The 20,152-nt window shown below is 39.7% G+C and overlaps 2 protein-coding genes across 8 annotated transcripts in view; one reads left to right on the plus strand and one right to left on the minus strand.

Moving 5' to 3' along the window:
- The first annotated feature begins 1,360 nt into the window (after positions 1-1,360).
- On the plus strand, positions 1,361-18,554 carry C4H1orf146 (chromosome 4 C1orf146 homolog). 6 transcript variants are annotated; one of them, XM_042462870.1, is made up of 6 exons: positions 1,361-1,469; positions 5,555-5,697; positions 9,259-9,352; positions 10,486-10,654; positions 13,589-13,667; positions 17,871-18,554. In XM_042462870.1, exons 2-6 carry the CDS (start codon positions 5,629-5,631, stop codon positions 18,003-18,005), a joined length of 546 nt encoding a protein of 181 aa, XP_042318804.1. In that variant the 5' UTR covers positions 1,361-1,469; positions 5,555-5,628; the 3' UTR covers positions 18,006-18,554. The 6 variants fall into 6 exon arrangements, with proteins under 6 accessions (XP_042318804.1, XP_042318806.1, XP_042318803.1 ...); XM_042462872.1 differs by lacking the exon at positions 1,361-1,469 and adding an exon at positions 2,072-2,108; XM_042462869.1 differs by lacking the exon at positions 1,361-1,469 and adding an exon at positions 2,991-3,061.
- Positions 18,555-18,808: 254 nt separating this feature from the next.
- Positions 18,809-20,152, minus strand: part of GLMN (glomulin, FKBP associated protein) — a 32,157-nt gene continuing 30,813 nt past the window's right edge. For both annotated transcript variants that reach the window (XM_042462867.1, XM_042462866.1), the window contains exon 20: positions 18,809-19,974. The gene's annotated coding sequence lies outside the window, so the exon portion shown is untranslated. The remainder of the gene's footprint in view (positions 19,975-20,152) is intronic.

The following is a 20,152-nucleotide window of genomic DNA, read 5'->3' on the forward strand; positions in this document are numbered from 1 at the left end:
CTGTGCCAGCCTTAGCTGCAAGGCTGGCACAAGCAAGAAACATCTTGGTCGCTGCTCAGACAGCTGCTTGGTTGCTGCTCACAAGGTGACTGAGTGCAAAGGGTGTAGCAGCTGAGATTGGTTGTTTTGAATTTGCAGTAGAACATTAACCTAATACCCTCTGCAAAAAAATGTGATGGGAGGGGGGTGCTAGGGTTGTCACCCAAGAGGAAAGGGGACAGTAGCCTGAAAAAGTTTGGGGAACATTGTAGGGCATTGTTAAAGGATTAAAATCCGTAGATTGTCAATGCCACAGCCTGTTACACAGTAGTGCTTCTAGGTTTATTATTGACAATGTATTTTCTTTAGTGAAAGCACTTCCATGCAGGAAACTGCCCAGTTTGTAGGTCACTGTATTTGAAGGCTGTGAGGATGTTTAGGTCTGCAACTTCCATTAGCTCCTAACACTAGCTTCATCCTTCTGTAGGCTGCTTTGGGACTTAGGACACAAACAACCAATTATTTGTCAAGTACTTTTCTCATTCAGTCAGCTTTGGCCTCATTTTAAAAAATTTCTCATCCAACTGGCCAAATAACTTGCAGGAAATGTTCTCAGTCAGCTGGGTGAAATATCTAATTTTGAAGGTCTTGATTTTATTCCTGCAACGAAAGGACACATGAAGGTACGACATATTCTAAAATACAGACAAATGCTTCAAGCGGTGCTGCTGTTACATTTCAGTGTGTTATGATCATTAAGAGCAGGGGGAGGCAAACTGCAGGCTTGTGGGTGCTGCTTCTTATGAGAACATTTAAAAATCTACTCTTTGGGGTTTCTTGCAGAAGATATTTACTTAGTATGAATTCCTGGGGTGAGAATTTGCTGATTTTGAACACAAAAACTGAATGAAGTTCACAGTATTTATATTCTATGGATGCGGAACCTTTGGTCCTTCAGATTTTTTTAACCTGCAACTATGAGACCCATCCAGAATACCATTCAGGTGGCCCTAGCTATCTGTGTACAAGATTATTGCCCACTATAGGCACATTGCTCTTAGTGCAGTGTCATTGCATCTTCTTCTTCCTCCAACAACTCAGTCGGAGTGATGCCCAAACATGAGATCTGAGTTGGAGTTCATACTGCTAGCTGGAGTGTAGCGGGTGCTGCCCAGTTCTGTTCCAGACACCCCAAAAAGGGTCCATGGCAGCCTCCTGTCAACCCACTTTTTATTAACCGTCGCAATTTTACCAGCAGAACTTTAGAGAGCCCTCCCCTGCACCTTCCTTTTCTAACCTTGGGAACAATACTTCAGCCCTCTTTTCCAGTCCAGTGAAAAAGAAATCTATCCCAAAAGCTATGGCAGCCCCTCGTTCACTTCAGAGGGTCACCCATGTGAAATTTTGACTTAAAACTGGCCACTTCACATTAATTGACAACCACAAAGACTTGTCAGATTTTAAAATGACTATCACAAAACCTCAATAAGGTATGCCTGGTCCCCTTTTTTTGCTTTTAGCAAGCCCTCTGTTTGGAATTTCTACTTGAAATGCATCACAGCAACATGGACAAAACCCCAAAGCATTCTAATTTTGAGAAATCTAGCATGCTATCACAGGAAGTGATGGTTACTGCAGGCCTGCAGCTATTATTATTATTATTATTATTATTATTATTATTATTATTATTATTATTAAAGATAGTAGAACAGAAGTGATTTGTGAAATAATTTATCTCTGACCTGAACAATGAGTTCAGGTTCACAAGCCAGAAATGACTTGAAGACACACAACAACAATATTGCTCTCTTATGTATTTATCAAGGGAAAACTAGAATTTGTCTCAGTATTTTGTTTTATCTAATAACTGGGTATGAAAACAGAAAGGCTGAGGACACCTGATAGAATGAGAAATAGTACTACTAAATAATAGTAGTAATGGTGTCCATATTAAGCATATCTATCTACTGTCATATTGCATTAATTTATATTTTTAAGGTTCAGTGGGCCCTTATTATCCGCTGAGGTTTGGTTCCAGGACCTCCCATGGATAACAAAATTTGTGGATGCTCCAGTACCATTCAGTGGCATAATAAAATAGTGTCTCTTATATAAAATGGAAAATCAAGGTTTGTTATTTGAAATTTATGCTTTTTCTGAATATTTTCAAGCCATGGATGCTTGAATCCTTGGATAAAAAACCCGTGGATAAGGAGGGTTGACAGTACTTGCATATTTCTTCCCAGCCCATCTGGGTCCCTGAAGCAAAAACCTATTTTTTATTTGTGAAGTTGAAGGCTTTCATGGCTGGCATCCATAGTATTTTGTGGGTTTTTCGGGCTATGTGGCCATGTTCTAGAAGAATTTGTTTATTTGTTTTACAAAATACAGAGATAAAGAATATTTTTACTGTTTTTTTAAAAAAGAACTTTTGAAAACAATATAAAATAGGCCTTCTAATACTTTTAAAACAAAAAATAAACAGAGCAGTTTCAAACACAAAAAGCCTCATTTTGTGGAATAATCTGGGCCTTGAAACCTCAGGGTCTCTCAACCTGACGGTTGTTAAACTGACACATTTTGCTGTCTGAGGTGAAGTAGCAAATGGTACCCTCAACAAACCCAAGTAAAAGTACATGACTCCCAAGGCTAACCAAGTTATTTTGGCACAGGAGGCAGAAAATCCCTCAAGAGAGAGAGAAATTAATAGGGAAGAGCACACAAAACTACTGTTTTAAGCAGGGAAACCCTGGAATTTTTGTTGTTGGTGTTGTTGTGTGCCTTCAAGTTGTTTCCAACTTTAAGTGACCCTAAAGCAAACCTCTCATCATGGGGTTTTCTTGGCAAGATTTGTTCCGAAGAGGTTTGCAAATTGTAATTCTTTCCCCTGAGGCTGAGAGAGTGTGACTTGCCCAAGGTCAACCAATGGTTTTCATGGCTGAGCAGGGAATTGAATTTAACTGGATTATTTCTGCAGTGTGTTTTTAACTGCAGTTATCGTGGGAATAAAAAGCAGCGCTAAAATTACTCTTTATTTGTGGGATAATGACACGATCATGGCAATGTCACACAACGTCGTCTGGTAATCTTCGAGCAATTGCATGATAGTGTGAAAGAGTCCTAGAACAAAAAGGGTTTTTTTTTCATCCATATTAACTTGACTTCAGTTGTTAACACAAGAGGCTGAGGCTTGAACTTAGCTGTCTATAAGAGATATAAAATGGGCTTTGTTAATTGGACATGCAGCTAAATAGATGAGAAAAGCCCCAAATCCATTTGGTTCTCTCATTTTCCTTAGTGAGTCTTAGGGCTAAAACGGGTATATTCAAAATCACACTGTTTAAATTGATTTGGAATTAATTAGAAAACCACACCTGGCTTTGTATTCATAATAAATGGTGCTGGTTAAAAATACCTCAAACCCTAAAGGAAACACTGTTGTTGCCGCTGTCTCTGCTAAGAGTGCAGCCTCTTCCTCTGACAGACTTTGTCAGAAGGAAGCTGATTAATTTCTACTCAATTAAGTTGGTTTTAGCTTAAAACATAAGTGGAGACATTATATTTTCCCATTTTTCTTCCAAGATTTTGAAGGTGTCATATACAGCCTTTCTCACACACTTCCATTTAATCTTCACCACAACCCTGTGAAATAGGTTAGGCTGAGAAATAACAACTAGGCCCAGATCACCTGGCACTGAACATGAACAGTCTCTCTTGTCATTAACAATCCTCTATCCACTTTATCCCTTGTTAATGGCACACTTTAACATACTTTAAGCAATCAAATAGAAAATGGATAGGCCGAATCTTAAACCACAGCGCTATAGATAGATGTAGTGTTAAGCATTAGTTAATAGTTGGATGTGGTAAACCCTTTGCATGCAAAGCATGCCTCACTTGGGTGACAACGTTTCTTTAATTCAGTAACAAAAGAGTGCTTGCTGAATGTGAAAAGGTAACTAATCTTGTATTTCCGTAATAGCCTCCTAAGGCCTTCCAGATGTTTCTGACAGTCTCAGTCATAGCTGGTTTGCTACTCCTAAGACAGCAAATATCCATTTTCCCACATTCACTGTTCCCTCGCATTGGCTGCAGTTTTAGTACCTCTGAAATGGATAGGATGTAAGGTACTACACATAGGGAGAAAAAATGAAATGCAGAGATACAAGATAGGAGACATCTGGTCTGACAGCAGTACATGTGAAAGGGATCTAGGAGTCTTATCAGACCACAAGGTGAACATGAGTCAACAGTGTGATGCAGCAGCTAAAAAGGCCAATGCAATTCTAGGCTGCATCAATAGAAGTATAATGTCTAGAACAAGGAAAGTAATAGTGCCATTCTATTCTGGTTTGGTCAGGCCTCACCTGGAATACTGCATCCAGTTCTGGGCACCACAATTCAGAAAGATGGCGAGAAGCTGGATCTGTCCAGAGGAGGGCAACCAAACTGGTGAAAGGCCCCGTGAGGAGACACATAAGGATCTGGGGAAGTTTGGCCTGGAGAAGAGAAGGTTAAGAGGTGATATGATAACCCTGCTTAAGTATTTGAAGGGGTATCATATTGAGGATGCAGCAAACTTGTTTTCTGCTGTTCCAGAGAATAGGACCCAGAGCAATGCATTCAAACTACAAAAAAAAAAAAAAAAAAAAAAAGAGAGATTACACCTTAACATTAGGAGGAACTTCATAACAGTAAGAGCTGTTTGACAGTAGAACACACTCCCTCAGAGTGTGGTGAAGTCTCCTTCTTTGGCAGTCTTTAAACAGAGGCTGGATGGCCATCTGTTAGGGATGCTTTGATTGAGATTTCCTGTATGGCAGGATTGGGCTGGGTGGCCCTTGAGGTCTCTTCCAACTCCATGATTTTCAGAGATGGAAATAGGTAGCCACATGTGCTGATTCAAGAAGCAGCTGCTCCAAAACAGCCTGCAGCAGCACACAGAAGACCATTCTTTCCATGTCATCCTCTCACCTTGAGATTCCCCTCCTGACCCTGAAACTGAAAAAAGTGGGGGCTAGATCACATGAACTGGGGACATTAGGTGGCCTACGGAAGAGACATAAATTGTGGAAAGTTTTGACGGTCAAATACTTAGGCTGGATGAGAAAGAGGAATAGAAACCAAATAAGAGACTTATCCGTTATTAAGATAGAACTACAAGCATACAATTTTGTTGTTCCAAACCAACAATAATAATAAATAATGCAAAATATTTTGCAAACCTCTACCCAGATGTGATGTACAGTTGAAGGAGAGGGGAGATGTATGGTCTGCAAGCATTAAACATAACATAAAGCTTACAGCCAAGAGCTATACATGTCTAGTAATAAGCAACCCCCACTGAGTTCCAAGGGTCTTACTGAAAAAAAGTGCAAAGAACTGTGGAGGAAAAAGAACTTCAGCCCAAAGCAGTGCTGATCTATCGTACTTTACAGACTACCTCTTCCCTTGGCATTTTTGCCTGGCTTCCACCATTGTTTTGTTTGTCAAAAAGACTTACTACAACATGTCCTGTTACATTAGTGGTTTTTTAACCAGATATGCACACATTTCTATTATTTTCTTCTTACAGTAGGTAGTTCTTCTGTAGGTTTTAGAAGACTGTGGCTAGGACTGTAACAGAGAAGGTTCAGCAACTGTGTCCAAATGGGTGAAAGCAGTGGTCAAGAAAAGACAAAATGGATCACAACAATAATTGTGAGCTCATCTCTCCAGGTATTGTGCACTGACCCTCTTTAAGTTTAAAAGTTGTTCTAGCTGGGTCACCACTTGTTCAAAATGACTTAGAGATATGACATTGAAAATAAATGGAGACTGTGCATTCCAAAGCCACCCTTGCCACTCTGTGACCACTAAATGTAGAAGATGACATTTGCCACCATGGACATGAACTGTTAACTTCAGCCAGGAATCAGTCTTGAAAGATAGACATTAAACAATAGTTAACTTGGTTGATAAGAAATAGCTGGGGGTGTATCTATAAATGTCTTTTGTTGAACTGGACGCCCTCACTGAGACAATCTCAAAGGAAGTAACAACATGCTGTGTTTATTTTGGCACCACCACAAAACCTTCTCCTTTGTTATAGTATTCTAACTGGCTGTTTTCTTTTTCTAGCTTTTCTTTGTTTTTTATTTCATGTTTTGGAAGTATTGCTTATTTTAATTTTACTTCATTGCTTTAACAATAATGGTCCACATGCAAAGTCCTTTTCTTGCTGAGTTTACAACACCTTACTGGAACTGGAAGGCCACGAAGTTGTATACAAACAGGGGCCGTTTCAAGCTACATCATTATGCTGCTATGATTCCACTTTAATTACCATGGTTCTTTCCTACAGAACCCGAGGTTTGCAATTTGTGGATGTGCATGTGTGTGTGCGCGCGCATGCATACGCCTTCAAGTTGGCTGTTGGCTTATGACAACCTCATGAATTTCATAGAGTTCTCTTAGGCAGAGAATACCCAGAAGTGGTTTCGCCCGTTCTTCCTCTGAAATATAGCCTAATATGTGTCTCCTGTAAAGAAATCAAATCATATTTAAATTTCCTCAAATGCTGAAAAATCCTTTTTCTTTTCTGAGGCAAATTCATGCTTCTGATAGTCCATGAAACACAATTTACACCTATCATCACACCTTTGAATTATTTAAGTTCAGATTAGCATCTTCTGCCTTTGGTGATGTGACTTTTTCTTTTTGTCACTCTTCTCATCTCCAGAGCTGTGAACCGATGCCTTATATTCCTCCTTTTATCCATCAGATTCCCTCTTCTAAATCCCTTTTATATGTCTTTAAGAAAACTTTAGCCTTCTGAATTGTCTTTATATTAAATCTTATTTGCTTAAAATGAAAAATAACTCTTTCCATTTTTTCCCATCTAAACGGTATCTCATAATGCTTCTCCTTGTCAGTCAATAAGGCATAGTCTTTCCCTCAGAATCATTATTGGTGCCCCCTTAAAAATCTATATCATCTCATCCATCTTCAGTTTTTCCATTTAACATTTTTGTAAAACTTTGTCTCTTCCATGTCATCTCAGAAAATAAACAACACCTCTAGGCAAATTTCTGTTTTACCACCCATGAATCCAATCTGTTCATTTGAGATCTTTCTGTCCCCCGCCCCTCAAAGCATCTACTATTCTTGGAGATCTAATGAGATCAATTGTTGGTTTGCGATCTTCCATTGTGGATTTAGTTTTGTTTAAATTGCTAAAGTCTTGCATATTTTTAAATAAAATATTTGAATGGTTTTAGTTTGTTTTAAGGTGATTTTGTTAATTGTACATCATTGTGAGATCTGCTGATACAAGGCAGATTAGAAATACTTTTAAATACAAATAAAAAAGGAATAATTTAGGGAGGTACAACTACATTGTGCACTGTTGCACTTAATGCATTAAAAAACAGAAACGGTAGAAATACTTAGTTCAAACATACCATCTTGGAAGCTGGCAGAGGAAAAATATTGTGGTGTAATTGGTGGCTTAGAGGTATAGCCTGATATCCAGTCTTCTGGAGACAGAAAATTGGAGTGATTTTTGTTGGCTGGAGTCCTGGTGGGGTCTTACATCTTCATAAATGGACTTAGGTCTGAGGGAATTAGAACTGCACAGTTGTGCAAAACCCCTATCCAGTACAGAACCATCAAAGTGCCTAATGTGCATTGTGCAAATGCACATCAGTGAGCAATGCACGTTATTCAGTTTTGTACACTATACACCAATGGACATTGCATACTGATGTGCATTGGGTATGCTTGTTTGGTGTCTTCTTACACACCTTCACAGTTCAGTAAAGGGTTTCCTAATGCCTTTGCTATGTAGCTATATGTAAAATTTTGAAACAGATCAGGTCATGTAGGATTCTGGCAGTTGTATTTGTACACTGAATTACTCTGTGTTTGGAGGGAAGCAGTTTGCTATGAGTGTAAAGTGCTGCTTCCTAACTGGCTGTGGGTAGATGAGTTACCCGTAGCTGCACCACCTCTGTGGCGTTTGGGATTGTTACTCATTTGAGGGCATCATTGTTCCCCGATAAAGTGGTTTTTGCATTGACTTTTTGTTAGTACAGCTGATGCTCACCAGTGTGTTGCATCATCTTTTCCCCCCTGGAGTCTTCCTTTAGTTTGTTAATAGCAATTGCAGCATTCAATGGACAGCCATAATGACAAAAAGGCCATGCAGAGAGTGCTGGAGAGGTTTTATCTGGATTACACTTGCTTTCAGGAAGCTTTCTGACTGATTAATCTGAAAGGTTGGTTTTGTTGTTGCTACTTGGAAAAAAATACAGCTGAAGAGGGTGTTGTTATTTTTAAAATCTCCTTTGTTTGGTAGCCTCAGTTCTTGAAGGCCAATGTCTTCAGAGGTTGATATTCTTACCTGCTTGATTAAAAAAAGAACAATTGGGAAGAAACTTGCTTACATTGTCTTTGTATGAAATTATAATGGAAAGGGTAACACTATAGGTATATAGATTTTGAATAATTTTTAAAATGTCAATGGGCTCTTTCAAACCAGTGGTGGTCCGTGGATTGGTACCGTTCCTTGACCCATTGGTTGTCAGTCCCTGATGAGTTTCCAGGAAGGAAAGAAACAATTGTAGCCAACAGGCACAAATCTGGTACCAGAAAGGATGGGAAAAAGCTGGTCCTCCTTGTCAGATACCTTGAGATGCTGTATTTGCAAGGACTCTTACCTGTCATTTGCACATACAATTGCCAAAAGAGAGCTCCGCTCCAGCAGCAACAGTGGCCCCATTCACACTACACAATTGTAGCACCATTTCAACAGCCATGGTTCTATCCTGTATAATCTCAGGGTTTGTAATTTGGTGCGGCATTGGATCTCTCTGGCTGAGAATTTTAAATGCCCTTCCCTTGATTGCCAGTCCCAGGATTCCATGGATTGGCACCATGGAAATTAAAATTGAATATTTTTTTAATTGTCCTGTTAATGGAGACCTCTCAGATCCACATTTAACTTATTTCCAAGCTCTAAATACACGTGAGTATGATTACAGTCTTTTGCAACTTGATGCCCTCCAACTGTCTTGGACTTCAGCTCCCATGACCCTTCACTATTAGCCATTCTTGCTGGTGTGGAGCAAGTTAAAATGTAAGATGCCAGCACATTGGAGAATGGTGGGTTGCAATATTACTTATAATGCAAATATTATATATCCCTGTGTAATATGCAAACAATTTCTAATAGACACCCTAAGACACAGAATGGTAATCCTGTTTTAATAAAGTACCATATTTTAACCACTTATTTAGGGTCATGAAGTTTCAACATCACTTCAGAATCAGAAACATAGGATTCGCTATTCAGATTCAGTGGAAGATGGATCAATTATTTTCTCTCTTTCTGGTACAGTATCTAAAATTTTAGCAAGCAAGTGAAGTGTTTAATAAATATTTTACAAGGTCTGGCCACATAGCACCAGGCCTACGAGGCTACTTAGGTCCAATGCTATATAAACTTAAACTACAGGCATTAAAACAGGAACAAATGACAAAGGAAAAAAAGGTAGGCTATTGATATTAAAGTCTTGCACTATCTGTAAACATAATCTTTAAACATAATTTGGTCTACTATATCAGGCTTTGATTAAATATGCTATTTAATACACATACTAAGGACTGAGCTGAGAGCCTTACTTCACAGTGTGTATAGCATACTTACCTCAAATCTTACACATAGTGACTTTACAATTTCCTAAAATTAAGAAATTTTGTAATGGCTGCAGTCATCAGGCTATGCTCATGCTCATTTCTGTAGGACACTTTTGAATAAACTTAAGTTGATACAAATAGTAGAGCTTTATTCTGTAGATGGATGAGCAAACCAGGGTAAATTTATGCTAAAAGGAGAGATAGTTGTGGGGTGTGTTCAGGTTTTGGTATGGGCTTTCAAGTTGCTGTGTTTACAAATTCCGTGGCATAGTAAAGGGGCTAGTTCTTTGACCGGACAGGGTAAGGCAGCCACCTCATGCTGTAAACTTGGAGTACTATGGAAGGGCAGCAAATGGTTAGTTATTTAAGTTATTATTATATTTTATCTACATCCAAAGTGAGGGAGGGACACTTGTGTGATTTTCTTGGGCTGCCCTACATAGCACTGTTGACAGCTGCCACGGTAAACCCCTTCTCCTTAAAGAAAAACATCTAGACTTTGCCAGTTGCAGCTTTCTTCCCCTTCCAAAAGCCTTATTCCATCTCTCCTCTCTGCCAACCCAGCTCACAGTCTGAGAACCAGTGCAATAAAGCAAGAAGCCCATCAGGACATATAGAAATCCACAGCCTCAGACTTTTTCATCCCTATTTATTTGACAGTCCCATGGAGTCCAAGGACATAAACGATTGTAGCTTAATTTCTGAACAAACTCTGTTTCAGTAGTTAATTACAGAACATATTCCAACTTTTTATGTATTTTGATTGTGCATTTTTTTTAAAAATCAACATTTGAGTCTGTCTTGATAACAAACTTTCTCCTGCCCCAGGTGTTGCATTTTTGTTGGCTGATGCTCAGGGTTTGTTTGTCACCGACAGAGAAGCCTTTTTTCAAAGAATAAAGAAGTTCATGAGCATTCATAGGAATGGATTTTTGCTTTTGTCAGCTGCCCTTCATGGACCAAAGGAATGGGATGTGATGTTCAAAGTGCAGCAGAGGTAGGAAATAAATAAATCATCAATGGTTAGTTTTATTTTCAAAGGGAATTGGGGTGAACAGTGTGTAGTACTCGTCCACTCATCAAAATGATAATTTTTGTCACACTCTGTGGAAACTGTTAAAAGAACAGTTTAGGCAGACAATAATTTTGCCTTGTTACTCCTAAGAAACTGGTCTCTCTCAGTCAATGTGACCTAAGTTCTAGTCATTTTGATAATACAGGGAAATTCTAGAAATGTAATAAAGCAGTAAAGCCCCCAAGTTCAATGTAGTGCAGTTTAGTATTTACTTTCAAATAGTTGTTAGGAGATTTTTGATCCCTATCCTAATAAAATTAGCTGGGAAGTAAATCCTGTTGATTTCAGTAAGGCTTGCTTCCAATGCAACCATAGTAATAAGTGCATCATATAGGATCATTGATTTAAAATGCCAGCTCATGCATCGAAAGAACCAACCACATAGTCAGTATGGGGGATTGTATTGGCTACAGGTGCCAGATTGCTCTCTGAGACTAAAACTAGTGAACCAGACATGTCAAAGAGTGGATGAAGCTCCAAGCCTCATGCCTAATTCTGTTTAGGCTGGGAGAGAGAGAAGTATATCCCCCCCCCCAAAAAAAAATCTGATCAGAATGGGTAGTACCACATCTAAACCCAGGGTAATATCACTAGTATTGCAAGAGCTGCATATCCTGATAGCGTAAGAGGCTGGTTGAGGTCAGCCTTACATTTTCTTTCAGAGGGTTAAAATAATGTATTGAATTGTTGTCTAAGATTACTGGATTGTATTCAAGATTTCAGGAGATCAAGGATTTTGTCTGTTACTTCTTTGTTTTATCATGCTTATAATTAACATTTCAGTAATAGGAAGATAACAAAAGAAGAGGCAGAAAAGAAGAAATGCAGCCTACAGTAAATGAATGTGGAAACTTGCAATTATACACACTTAAGGAGGGGTGGCAGCGATTGTGCCACAGGAGAAATACCAAGGGAGAAAGAAAAGGATCCAGAATATACAACTGCATACAATAATACTCTCCCAAAGTAACATGATGTATGAAACACTGTGGGTGTTTATATTTTGGCACTGATAAATGGAAGAGCAATAGTATACTCTTACACAAGCATGATCAACAATTGATGTGAAAGGCTTTGACATCAAAGAAAACAGTTGGGTCAAGGATACCTGGACATTTTTCTCTAGAAAGGTGTGAGTGCCCAGAACAGGTGGACTATTGCAATCCATCTTTTGACACACATGAAAGGGAAGCTGAGATTCATACCCCCTACAAATGTTTTGGAGATGGGCTGTCACTAAGAGTTGTATATTTATCCCAGGTTTAATCCCATGGGTGGCATATCCAAAACCACATACCACCATAGCTTCACATGACACATCCAAAAGAATGGTATTTTCTTCAACTTTCCTACACAACAGGCTCCATTCTTTTGCACTAGCAGTGCGATTTGAAAACTGTTGTCCAGCATCTTCTCTGAAAATGCCAGCCACAGATGCTAGTGAAATGTCAGGAATAAACCTTTCTAGAATATGGCCACATAGCCCAAAAAACCCACAAAAAATTATGTTGTCCAGCACTTATTAAACTAGACAATTACAAGCAAATAGTAAAAAGCACTCAGTTCCCATTTCTTAGAAGTATTTTCTTTTGTTCCCCTACATGGTATGAAGATTAAATTGTAGCTTAATATTTTGCTGCTCAGATTGACATCAGAAACTATGTATTCAGCTCCTAAATTCCAATTTCAGGAGTGACATAGATATAGGAGCAGGTCAACTATATATTTATTTTCTGCTCTGCATCAGAGGAGCAACTATTCTAATGGAAAGCTAAAACGAATGTAGGTAAAAATCCCTAGCAGTTTGCCAGTTGCTGCAGAGTGGCAGAATATGTCAGGGGACATAGATGGCTGCTGCTGGTATATCAAAATGCTTTGTCCATTGTAATAAACGGTTTCTCAGGCTCTTCCTAGCTGTTCTGCCACCATTTTTTTTTTTTAAAAAATACATATTAGACAGTTTATATCAAGTAAATGAGACTCTCAAGGTCAAAGCATATATTGGTTTGAATATGTCATCATATTTAGTGGCAGTTCCAATCACCAAAAACAAACTAAAACAAAATCCAACAGCCATAGATTTGGTGACAATCAAGTTTGCATGGGATGTTTATCCTTAGATCCCAAAGCTCTTTCTCACAACAGCTTCCCCTGATGGCAAATAGTAGCTCGATTCATTTTTACTAAGACTGTGGTGTTACTTAAGAAAACCTTTCTCATAAGACCCCTTAGAGTTTTCCTCTGACTATTTCCCTTTAAAAAAATACAGATATTTTAAACACGATTAAGTATTAAACATAGTTTGTGGTTTAGCTTTTAGTCTGGCCATGTCCTTGGTAAGAGTGAAATTCCTAAGGGAACATCTATTCTACACAGATAGAGAAGGGTCTTCTTGCTGCCCTGAATTGTGCGACTTGTCAAAATTTTCTTTTTAAAAGCAGCTAGGAATATTCTGCAATTAGCCATACCAATGTAATCTATCCAAAGGTTCCCCCCTTGGGTTTTTTAGTCCAACACTGCAAGGTGTAGGGCAAGGCTGGGCAACCGTATGGCAAGGGTTCATTGAAGGTATATGGCAAGGGTTGGCAACTGTGGCCCTCCAAATGTTTTTAGCCTTAGCCAGCTATACCAATAGTGAGGGATGGTGGAAGGTGCATTTAGCATCTTTTGGATGTCCACAAATTGTCTACTCCAAACTAGTATTTCAATCCTAGTGACACAAAAAAATGTGAGATTTTGTAAAATCCAAAAATGTAGCAATCAGATTCAATTATAGTTACGTTCTACCAAGCTGCAATGAAAAATTATAAACACTGTTTCTAGCATGATAGACATTGAAGAATGTTTGTGCTTCAGGTTCTTAGGCAGTAATTTACGGATAATCCCAGTTCACAATACTCCTGAAGCTGTTAAACTCATGCTGACTATAGCAAAGGTAAGCAGCGTAATTTATTTTATTGTCAAATAATTAGTAGTACAAAATAGCTCTGTGCCTATGCTAATACACTGACATAAAGGTTTCCACACAGGTAAGATTTCTTTTAAAGTCTCTTGCCCATTACTATGCAGTTAACTGCACCTAATACAGTTACAGCAGGAAGTCTGTCTTTCAACCACCCATTTATTGTTTATTTTTTGTACTATGAATTATAGGTGCATCTAGCAGCAGGCATATATACATAACTCTTCATAAAATATGAAGCAAAGTAAATAATATTAGTTATTTCTGTAAGAACTGATGATGATGATGATGATGATGATGATGATGATGATGATGATGATGATATTTATATCTTGAGACACAAACTGGCTTACAAATTAAAATGCTAATACAATTAAAAACATATAAAGGTGACCATTAAAATAGAATTAAACTAGCATAGCATTAAAACACATCACTCAGAATAAAATACAATTAAAAAGATAAAAGTGCTTTAAAAAGTACATATTGAAAGAATTAAAAATACTAAAACGCATTAAAATAATGAAAATGAAGCTATATACAGACCCTTTAAAAACTTCAAAACCAGCACCGCACAGCATTAAAAGCCTCAACCATTTGTAAAGGCCAGAAGGTGCAAACATGTTTTATTTTGCCGCCCGAAGGACAGCAAGGACGGGGCCATCCTCACCTCTCTGGAGAGGGCATTCCAAAATCTGGGAACAGCCACTGAGAAGGATCTCTCCCTTTTACCCACCAAAGGAGCTGGAGAATGTAATTGGGCAGAGAGAAGGGCCTTTCCAGATGATCTTACAACCCTAATGGGTTCATACAGCGAGTTATAGTCCTTCAAATAACCTGGATCCAAGTCATATAGGTCAAAACCAGCACTTTGAATTGTGCCTGGAAATGGACCAGCAACCAGTGCAGCTTTTGCAACAGGCAAGTTGCATCTCCCTGTAGCCAGCCTCATTTAACAACTTGGCTGCAGTTATTTAGGCCACTGGAAATTTCTGAGCACATTTCAAAGGCAGCCCCTGTAGAGTGCATTACAACAATCCAAATGGGATTTAACCAAGGCATGTACCATCATGGACAGGTCTTACTTCTCCAGGAACAGGCGCAGTTAGCAAACTTAGAAGTATCATCAGCATACTGGTAACACTTGACCCCAAAACTCCAGATAACCTCTCCAAGCAGTTTCTTAGATATTAAATAGCACAGGGAATAGGACTGAACTCTGAGGGACTCTATAAGCCAATAGCCAGGGAGCTGAACAGGAATTCCCAGCAGCACCCTCTGAGAACACCCCTCTAGGAAAGAACTAAGTCTCTGTAGCACAGTGCCCCCAAGTCCCATCCCAGAGAGGCGATTCAGAAGAATACTGTCATGATGAGACTTACCCACCCACCTACATTCTTGGATAGCAGTGGTGATCCCACCGCTTCCACCAATTATGTGAAGGTGATGGCCACTATCCCACCAATTCTTCACTGTGAGACTTGCGGGACTCTCTTGAGTGTCTCTTGCATTATAACCCTCTTTAGATGCCAGCCCTCTGGGTTTCAATTCTTCCCCCCCCCCCAACTTGGCACCAACTATTCTTTGAGAGCCACACACCCACTATGTAACGTGTCCCAAACCTAAAAGACTTTTCTCAGTGTTGGTAGCACTTCTAATGTGTTTCAGCTTGTTGAAACAGAGTAATAAATTTATTTACAAGTCAGGCTGAATACAGTATCTGTCAGTGGATGGAGTTCACAACAAATATGGTGTATGAATACTTTATCAGTTACAGTTTCTTTAGCATGTCTTTTTAGTTGTTTCTTTATAGTTTTACATATAGTTCCCTTACAGACTAAGTTCTCACAGAAGCTTTATTAAACTTGTGTATCTTATAACCCTTCTGGTTACCTGTGACTCCACTAGTCCTCAAACACTATGTCTTCCACAGGACACTACAACAATTTAAGAACACTCATTGTCCCTTTCTTGGGTACCTAAAACCCTTTCTAACTACCTCTCACAGCAGCCTAACCTAGCCTCAACAGCTCTTCATCCCTCAGGGCACATTAAACACCATCCCCTCCCCTTTCAAACCTGCTCCTCCCTCTTATATACTCACACCTGGAAGCAGCCTTCACCTTTTCCTGGCTTCGCTCCCATTGTCTAGTGCCAAGGTAATAATCTGCCTGTTGTCTCCACAAATATCTGGTCAATGGTATGAAAAGCTGCTGAGATATCCAGCAGAACCAACAGGGACACACTTCCCCTGTCCAGTTCCCTGTTGTCATCAAGGTGACCAAAACTGCCTCTGTACCATAATCAGGTCTGAAACCAGACTGAAATAGATCAAAATAATCCACTTCATCCAGGAACAACTGGAGTTAAGAATCCACCACACATTCTGGTACATTGCCCCAAAATGGGATGTTGGGTACCTGTAGTTATCTAGTATTATAGGATCCAGGGAAGGTCCCCCCCCCCCCAAAAAAAAAAACAAAATAGCCTTGTTGTAAAGAGGCATTAATCATTTTCCCGGCCCACTCAGCCAGTTTCCCTCTGGCCTGTTTTTCAAAAGCAAAGTGTTTGTGTGTGTGTGTGTCACGCACATATGATATATACATTCATTCATTCTGTTCAATAGGGCTCATTTTCTGTTGACAACATCAAGAGAATTAAAAGCAGACTGAAGTTTTTGGCCCTTTGGCCCTCAAGATGTTGTAAGACTTCAACTCTCATTCATCTTAGCAAGAATAGATAATGGTGGGAGCTGATCGGAGCTGCTGTTCAGCAACATCAGGAGGGTCACAAGTTACTAAAGAGGTTAACTGCATTTAAGCTCTTATGCTTTAGTGAGGAACTAAGGTTGATACCAACAATGATCTTTAATCAGGAAATAATGGCTGTGATGCTAATAGCCACTGTAACCATACTAGCAGCAGTGGAGGCACAGCCAGCAGTGTAGCAGCAAAGGTAATGTGGTCCCAGTAACTACAACTACAGCAGTATGAGGGTGGCAGAGAAAGACACCTTGCCAGAGAAGCTGGTCTGGCAGCTCCCAAGCAGCTGTCACTCTCCTTGGCATTGCGATACCCCACTTGAGAAAGTAAGTGCCTCTATCAACATAATCAATAGTTGTGCTGCCTTAATTTACCAGCAGGATCCCGGCCATTAGAATTTAGCAAGATCAGAAAAGACTTCACTGAGTAGCATCGGAGGCGCGTTACAGACCGCCCCTTTGAGGCGGCCTGTACCTGCCCCTTTCCCCGGGGTATCAGGGCCTCAGCGGCTAGAACGGCAGCCGCTGAGACCCCGATCCGCCGCTTTCCAGGCTGCGGGGAAGCGGCAAAAGGCCACTTCCCCACAGCCTGGAAAGGGGTGTCCTTGGGGCTTCAAGCCCCAAGGACACCGCGCTGTGGCGGGGAGGAGGAGAAAGGGGCTGCTTGACCCCTTTCTCCTTTGCGTCGCTGGGTGCAACCATGTGAAGGCTGCGCCCAGTGGCGCAAACCAGGAAGGAGCTCCGAAACGGAGCTCCTTCCTGCTCCGTGCAAAGGGCGCACTAAGTGCCCTGGCGTGGAGCGACGTCATGTCAGTGCCGCCCCATATAGAGGCGGCGCGGTTGTGACGTCGTCATGGCGGCCCCCATGTAGATGGGGCACCGCAATTTTGTACGAAATCAGTCCGTATTAGGGTTAGGGGGGTGCGGAAGCACCGCACCTTCCTAACCCTAATACGGACTGACTACGTACTTTCATGGCGGTCTGTAACCCGCCTATGTCATTTCAGTAGGGGTATTCCACTTTGTGCTTTCTACGGGTATATCTAAAAGGCAGTCTGACACCATTGTATAGAATCCTGGGATTTGTAGTTTTGCAGTTCTTTTGCCTGCTCAGCCAGTGTGCTGGCACCTCACAAAACTACAAATCCCAGGATTCTGTAAGATGAACCCCATGGCAATTAAACTGGTGTCAAAGTGCAATATTTCTACAGTGCAGATATACCCTAGGTCTGAGTGCTCAGGTACTGTGAATACTTATATTTTGCCAATCCAATCAGTTATCCACAAATGAGTCATTTACAGATTAACTTTTGTAACTGGCATGGTAATGGGAACAGTCAGTTTTAAGTTCCTGTTTTATTAGTTTCATAAGCCATCAAGTTTAATATATTCTATTTCTTACTCTTCATGCAAAGACCACTTCAAAACCACATGTGGACAACATTCGTTATAGGATGTCAATGGCAAAGACACAGATTGTAGAGCAAAGCCCTGTTTGGAAAATGCTTCATCAGCGCCAACTGGATTGTAGTTTAATTAACACCACTTAAGGTTTTAATCAAAATGTTGATCAAGTTTATTTACAAAATACAGTCACAGTTTTACGATTTAAACCCTGAAACCACAAAGGAATCAGTTTATCAGTTTGGAAAATACATTTATGTAAAACACATTCAGAATGAAAATCTGTGTAATCTGTTTCAACTTTAATTTCCTGCCTAAGTACCAAAAGACATTGCTGTTCCCTTATACTAATGTTCAAAAAGAAATACTACTTACATTTAACTCTGGAAAGAAATAGCTATTCCAATATCCTTATACAATATTGTGGGATTATGATCATTAAGACCATAGAACAACTGCCAGCAATTTCAAAATGCATAGTAATGTATTTTATGCCAAAATAATTATTTGTTGAGTCATTCCTTCTTTCCTAAGAATAATCATACTGTACTTGTTCTATTAGTCCTCTTTCTCACAAATGAAAATAAACATTGTTCAAGAGGTATTCTTTCAAGTCAATGATCCTGATCTCCCAGTGTCATTATTCAGGGCTAACATGACTGGAGATGTTCTGGCTTCACCATTTCAGAAATAAAGAAATTTACTCATAACTGTAATCTTGTGTTAAGATTTCCAGTGTAGCTGCTTGATACATTTTTTACAGTGTGTTTACTGCCATGGCTCCTCAGTGCTGAACAATTTTAGGCAAACTGGCATGTAATCAAACAGTGCTATAAAGTCCAAAACATACTGCAGAAATAATCCAGTTTGAGACCATTTTAACGTAGGTGGAAATATCTGGGGCTCAGTGTTAGGGAATCCTGGGAATTGTAGTTTATTGTAGCACCAGAGCTCTCGAACCGAGAAGGCTAAATGTCTCACAAAACTGCAGTTCACAGAATTCCCTAGCACTGAGTCAGGGTACTAAAAGCAATTTCAAACTGGATTATTTCTGCACTGTGTTTTGGACCCATGTTATATTTCACTTATCTCTGTATCTCTCAAGATAGAGTAAATTTCCTGTTTGCATACTACAGGTCTAGAATGTCTTTTTTATGACAGCAGAAGCCTATGCTTATTTGTTGTTTCCTCCATTCCACTTACTGGAGACATTCCTGATTGCTCTTATTTTTCTAGTGGGTATCTCATATCAGAAGCAAACAAACTTTTCATTAGTTTTTCCAACCATGCTTAATGTTTTTTTTTAACCATTCTTAATGTTGTGTCTGATGCTCCTTTCAGAAATGCTTGGAGGTTATAACCCTATCTTGAAATTCCACAACCGGTGCACTTCTGGTGGTAATTACTAGTGCCAACACAAGGTGTATATAAAACTGTGCCATTTAGGTTCTGTAATAACTGGTAAGTTTTGTGGATCTTTTCTCTGCACTGCAGCCTAACTGTAAGTGATTCAGTCAGACTGACTGAACAGAAGGGCTCTTCCCACTCACAGTATAGACTGAGATACAGCAGAGGACCTTCCATTGAAGGAATAGGGAGGGAATGAAAGCATTTTTACTCACCCATCCCTATATGGAAGGCTTGCCATTCATGTGGATTATATTTTCAAGGATTAAGAAAAATTGCCCCCTTCACTTTCTCTAAAGTTTGTGTATCAGTAAGTCTGGCTCCACCACACTGAATAAAACTATGTGAGCCTACCAGTAATATTCCCAATCACACATCTTAAGTCACATCAGGTGAAAGACTGCTACATTACACAAAGCCTATTATGTTATTCATGCCCTGGTTATGCATGCTCCTTGTGAGAAGCATAGCTCAGATCACTGGATTGGTTTAGCAGATCCGTCTGGTTCAACAGAGGTGGAGACACACTTAAATGTGTTTATGTATTTAGCAAATATGCCAAACAAGCTTAGTCCCGAGGTTGTTTTCTACCTACATTATATTTTTCTTGGACTTCTTTTCTAGAAGTCTATAAAAGCACTACTCAGGATACATTTAAAGTTTGGTACTTTGTATTTTCAAATCAGTGTCAGAAATATAAATACAGTGGTACCCCGGGTTACGAAATTAATTCGTTCCGCGGTTAATTTCGTAACCCGAAATACCTTCGTAAGCCGAATTCCCATAGGCGCTAATGGAAAAATAGCTCTCTGCTGCCCTCCGGTGGCGGAAAATAGCGCCGCGGTTTTTTCGTAACCCGAAGAAACCTTCGTAAGCCGAAGCAATA

This window comes from Sceloporus undulatus, chromosome 4, assembly GCF_019175285.1.
Source record: "Sceloporus undulatus isolate JIND9_A2432 ecotype Alabama chromosome 4, SceUnd_v1.1, whole genome shotgun sequence".
NCBI classification, from domain to species: Eukaryota; Metazoa; Chordata; class Lepidosauria; order Squamata; family Phrynosomatidae; genus Sceloporus; species Sceloporus undulatus.